General features: G+C 34.3%; 1 protein-coding gene across 2 annotated transcripts in view; it reads right to left on the bottom strand.

The window, feature by feature from the left end:
* Window positions 1–1,256: 1,256 nt before the first annotated feature.
* dve (SATB1_N and homeodomain domain-containing protein dve) overlaps window positions 1,257–6,000 on the bottom strand; it is a 373,578-nt gene continuing 368,834 nt past the window's right edge. For both annotated transcript variants that reach the window (XM_067776644.1, XM_067776645.1), the window contains one exon: window positions 1,257–3,670. In XM_067776644.1, the coding sequence (XP_067632745.1) occupies window positions 3,520–3,670 (151 nt within the window). In that variant the 3' untranslated portion in view covers window positions 1,257–3,519. The remainder of the gene's footprint in view (window positions 3,671–6,000) is intronic.

Below are 6,000 nucleotides of genomic sequence, written 5' to 3'. Positions count from 1 at the left end.
TGCCAATATTTCGACAGTGATGGCTTACATGGAAAAATGATTAGTACACAGAGGTTGTCATCGAGGAGTTGGAGGAAAGGTATAACATTTTATTAAAGGCGCTGACGAATGTTTGTGGCAGAGCTTGCCCTCTAAGAAGGTTCAGGAGAAACGTGTAGTGGAGTTAATTTATAACAAAAATTCTGGTATTTAACTGACATTTTCCGTTTGATTGGTAAACAAATTCGAGTCTTTATTGTACCACCAATTTCACCTAACCTATCTTCTCCAGTGTAAGGGTAAAGAAATTGCATCATTGTTCGAAACCTTCAGCAGCTTTCAAAGGCTGTTGTTGTTGTAGCAGTAGCTCGTAGAGTTTTTTGCAAATCTCTGCAGAGTGCAGTTCATAGCTACGAAGAATATGTTATATCCAATGTTATCGCGAGCTCTACGAAAATGGAGAAGCCCAATGTCAAAGAATTTACTAAACGCACTGATAAGAATAAATTGACCTGGTAAACTTAAAGTTTACAATTTAAATCCAATAAAATTTGAAAAAAACGAAGTAGTAAATTTAAAGGTTTTGAATTTAGGTAAAAAAAGTTTGAAAAATTGTTTAAGCCGACGGAGGGCTTTAAATTGAAGCTCAATTTTTGACCCGTGTACGGAGCTAGAGTAGAAAGATGAGCTATATAAATATTTTATGTAGGTTTGTCATAGTCGCCGAGGAGACTTAAATATGTAACATTCATGAGTCAGCAGTAAGCGGCAAACTAGAAAAGTAAGTACGAAGTCCTTTTTTTATACTCACCTCAAATCTAATAGTGCCATTCTTATAAAAACGTTTTTTTTTTTTAATTTTACATTTAAAATTTTTATTTTTAATGGAATTTTTGCAATAAATTGACAAATATTGTAATTTTTTTTTTACAAATTTGAAATAAGTTTACTTATTTTAATTATATTTTACAGTGCGCTTAGGAGCTAAAAAATATTTGTCATATTTCGGTATTAAATACACTACACTTGGTTGTTTTCTTTGCGCATTTAATTTTATTAAAATGATAAGTTTATAACTAGAAATAAATATTTACTTTCACTGGTATTTTCGTATATCTATTTAATATTTTCATATGGTATTAGCAAAGTTTGCACAATGCATGAGAGCTTTAGGACTATTTTCATTACGAATATTCAATTTTATTATACATCTTTAAGTGTTTACAAAATTTTTTGCGGTGAGAATTCGTTAGAATAATGGCTCGATACAATGGTAATTTTTATTTTAATTATAACTGTATTTCTTCATTATTTATTCTTGAGTTTATTTGGGCAGTTTGCAAGAGTCTCGTATTCGTTGTGTAGTCATAAGTTTTTAGTTGTTTCCATGTTTTCCAATATAAGTTTTGATTAAAACATTGCACATTTGACGAACATGACACCTTGTAAACTGTCCTGTTTTTTTTTTTTTTTATTGTATTACAAACAAAAATATGAATTTGTTGCGGTGAGCAAAATTCGTTTAACTTATTACCATATCTTAATAAATTTTTAATGGTATCACTTCCTTTTTTAATATTAACGAATTAGTTGAATTTTGGGACTGAAAACATTTGCAGCGTTTTTCAAATATTTAAAAGCGTTAACAAAATATTCATAAAATTTGAGACTCATTCCACAGAAATCAGTAGGTAAGCTGAAGTTAGGGTGGCACAACTTTCACCGGACATGCGTAATAATTTTATCATACAATGAACTATGCACAATTCACGCTACACATAAACAAATATAGTGCAGTGTTAGCACTTTCCGGAGTAACAACAAAATTAGTTTTGTGGTACTTTCAAATTTAGCACCAAACCAGTGCAATGTGGAAAAGTATAGTGTAATTTGTAGCCAACTCTATTGTTGTTGTACTGCGTAAAGGCAGATGTGAACAGTGAGCCGCTGTTATGTGTAGGTAGCGTGATCCGATTTTCAAGTCCCTGCCGAAGCAACAGGCATTTCTCTGATTATTATTATAATTTGAATTTAGTTTTTTCAAACTATCTTGTCTTTTATATAGAACAACTGCACAAAGTGCGGTTGTTACATCACCATTTTTTGTGTATACCAGTGCCAAAATAACCGCACTAACAAATTTTGGATTTGAGATATTTGGGCCGAATTGTTTCCTAGGCATATATTTAAAAGATGCGAAATACTTTTGTCAACAAATGACAAAAATATTTGACTTAATTCACAGTTATGTGTGTGAAAAATTCTTTTTGGGTTACAGCGTATTTGCCCTGGTCAATTAGTCATTTAACAATGTTTGAAGATCGCTGAACGCATGCTGTAATTTTTGGACCTTCATTATGTAGTATAACAATTGAATCCTAATGTTATATTTATATTTTGAAATGCTACAGCTGACACTGTGGAATGAGCCTCATAGGATTTGTTTTGGAGACTATCAATATAATTACACACACTCACATTAAAAAATAAAATCCCAAAATATTTATTGCTTGGTATCAAATACCTATAATGAATACTTACTTTTAGCAAAATGAAAACAAAAGGTTAACATTTTTTAACATTAAAACAAATTTATATATTTTTTAACTGTCGATATGTGCATTCGTGCATTAAAATAATTTTAAAAATTATATTTTTTTCGTAAGTATTTATTAAATGATTTTTAATTTCATGCTCTTCACAAGTTTTCTGAACATTATTTAAATAATTAAAACAATGCTCAAAATCTAATTAAGAAAATTTTAATACTTAAGCTAAGAATCAAAGTCTATTATAACAGCATTCCCTTATTTTTCTGCTAGTCTAAAAATTTAATCCTATGCACTGCAATTTGAATTGATTTTCTTATATTTAGAAATGCCATCTTTGGTTTTCACTATATTTTATCTACAATACAATACAGGTTTTATTTTATTATGAACTTATACAGCGAATAGTAAAGCTTTTAAACATAAATATTTGTTTAAATAATATTTTTAGTTCAAAACTGTATTTCCTACTCCATTCAGTCTGGAATTATGTTTATACAATCTATTCACTATTTTAAAAACTTTTATTTTAATAAACTTTTCTTCAGCTCCAAATTATATTTATTTATTTGTCATATCTTCAATGTATTGTTGTATCTATGTACATATTTAATACATAGCAAGCATACCACTACATAAATTTATTAAATAAATTACAAATTTATTTACAACGCTCTCACTAAATCAACATACAAATGTATGTTCTATAAATGCAATATTTCACATATCCTCATTTATTAAATAATAACTGCGTTCGATATTTTCCATAACTTTCTCGATAAAAATAACTGTTTGATTATGGCCAGTTTTATGCTTTATCTATGCTTAAAAATTCAATTCAATACTATATTGGTGCTAACATTATATATTTTATGGTTTATTTACAGAACTCGCAGTAAAATTTTAAATACTGGTTTTCTTTAACTACTAATATTTATTCCATATTTTTCTCCTTAGCATTAACTCTTGCTTCAGGAAAATTATACAAAATTTAATCGCGTTCTTCATATTTACTTACGAATGAGTTAAGACCTTGCAGTTGAGAGCTGTCGTAGAGCGACATTTTGAGGCGTTTGCATTTGGCTCGTCGATTCTTGAACCAAAACTGTACATTTTTACTCTCCAAACGGGGAAACTTTTGTCTAAAAAGAAAAAAAAGGCACAATAAAATAAAAAGTATTTTTTTAAAGTGTGGGCATGCATTTTATACGATTAAACTTTTTGGTACTAGTCTAGTACGCACAAAGTGCTCCTAACAATATTGCCCTCTGAATTCATTAATTACACAGAAAAAACCAAAATAACCCCAAATCATCCACTCAAAAATCGCATTTTCCTGCGATTTTCGCCTGTGCAGCGCTACTGAAGACTTTCGAGAAATCTTTTTGTCATTCCTGCATCAAGAACACCAAAACTGTCGCATTACACCTTATTTATGTAAAAACTTCGCTAAATATAGTTACAACAAGTAAGGAAGGCTAAGTTCGGGTGTAACCGAACATAACATACTCAGTTGAGAGCTATGGAGACAAAATAAGGAAAATCAATCTGGGGTAACCCTGGAATGTGGTTGTATAACATGTGTATCAAATGAAAGGTATTAAAGAGTATTTTAAGAGAGAGTAGGCCATAGTTCTATTGATGAACGCCATTTAGGGATATCGCCATAAAGGTAGACCAGGGCTGACTCTAGAATTTGTTTGTACGATATGGGTATCAAATGAAAGGTGTTACTGAGCATTTTAAGAGGGAGTGGGCCTTAGGTCTATCGGTGGACGCCTTTTCGAGATGTCCCCATTAAGGTGGACCAGGGGTGATTCTATAATGTGTTTGTACGATATGGGTATCAAATGAAAGCTGTTAATGAGTATTTTGAAAAGGAGTGATCCTTAGTACCATAGGTGGACGCCGTTTCGAGATATCGCCATAAAGGTGGACCAGGGGTGTCTCTAAAATGTGTTTGTACGATATGGGAATCAAATGAAAGGTGTTACTGAGCATTTTAAGAGGGAGTGGGCATTAGGTCTATAGGTGGACGCCTTTTCGAGATATCGCCATTAGGGTGGGCCAGGGGTGACTCTAGAATGTTTGTACGGTATGGGTGTCAAACGAAAGGTGTTACTGAGCATTTTAAGAGGGAGTGGGCATAAGGTCTATAGGTGGACGCCTTTTCGAGATATCGTCATTAGGGTGGGCCAGGGGTGACTCTAGAATGTGTTTGTACGATATGTGCATCAAACGAAAGGTGTTACTGAGCATTTTAAGAGGGAGTGGGCATTAGGTCTATAGGTGGACGCCTTTTCGAGATATCGCCATTAGGGTGGGCCAGGGGTGACTCTAGAATGTGTTTGTACGATATGGGTATCAAATGAAAGGTGGTAAGGAGTATTTTAAAAGGGATTTATCCTTAGTTCTATAGGTGGACGCCTTTTCGAGATATCGCCATAAAGGTGGACCAAGGGTGACTCTAGAATGTTTGTACGATATGGGTATCAAACGAAAGGTGTTACTGAGCATTTTAAGAGGGAGTGGGCATTAGGTCTATAGGTGGACGCCTTTTCGAGATATCGCCATTAGGGTGGACCAGGGTGACTCTAGAATGTGTTTGTACGATATGGGTATCAAATGAAAGGTGGTAATGAGTATTTTAAAAGGGAGTAATCCTTAGTTCTATAGGTGGACGCCTTTTCGAGATATCGCCATTAGGGTGGGCCAGGTGTGACTCTAGAATGTTTGTACGATATGGGTATCAAACGAAAGGTGTTACTGAGCATTTTAAGAGGGAGTGGGCATTAGGTCTATAGGTGGACGCCTTTTCGAGATATCGCCATTAGGGTGGGACAGGGGTGACTCTAGAATGTTTGTACGATATGGGTATCAAACGAAAGGTGTTACTGAGCATTTTAAGAGGGAGTGGACATTAGGTCTATAGGTGGACGCCTTTTCGAGATATCGCCATTAGGGTGGGCCAGGGGTGACTCTAGAATGTTTGTACGATATGGGTATCAAACGAAAGGTGTTACTGAGCATTTTAAGAGGGAGTGGACATTAGGTCTATAGGTGGACGCCTTTTCGAGATATCGCCATTAGGGTGGGCCAGGGTGACTCTAGAATGTGTTTGTACGATATGGGTATCAAATGAAAGGTGGTAATGAGTATTTTAAAAGGGAGTAATCCTTAGTTCTATAGGTGGACGCCTTTTCGAAATATCGCCATTAGGGTGGGCCAGGTGTGACTCTAGAATGTTTGTACGATATGGGTATCAAACGAAAGCTGTTTCTGAGCATTTTAAGTGGGAGTGGGCATTAGGTCTATAGGTGGACGCCTTTTCGAGATATCGCCATTAGGGTGGGCCAGGGGTGACTCTAGAATGTTTGTACGATATGGGTATCAAACGAAAGGTGTTACTGAGCATTTTAAGAGGGAGTGGACACTAGGTCTATAGGTGGACGCCTTTTCGAGATATCGCCAT

The sequence above is a fragment of the Eurosta solidaginis genome, chromosome 3 (assembly GCF_040869045.1).
Source record: "Eurosta solidaginis isolate ZX-2024a chromosome 3, ASM4086904v1, whole genome shotgun sequence".
Taxonomy (NCBI): domain Eukaryota; kingdom Metazoa; phylum Arthropoda; class Insecta; order Diptera; family Tephritidae; genus Eurosta; species Eurosta solidaginis.
Note: the sequence above shows the minus strand (reverse complement) of the source record. Positions and strands in the feature narration are given on the sequence as shown.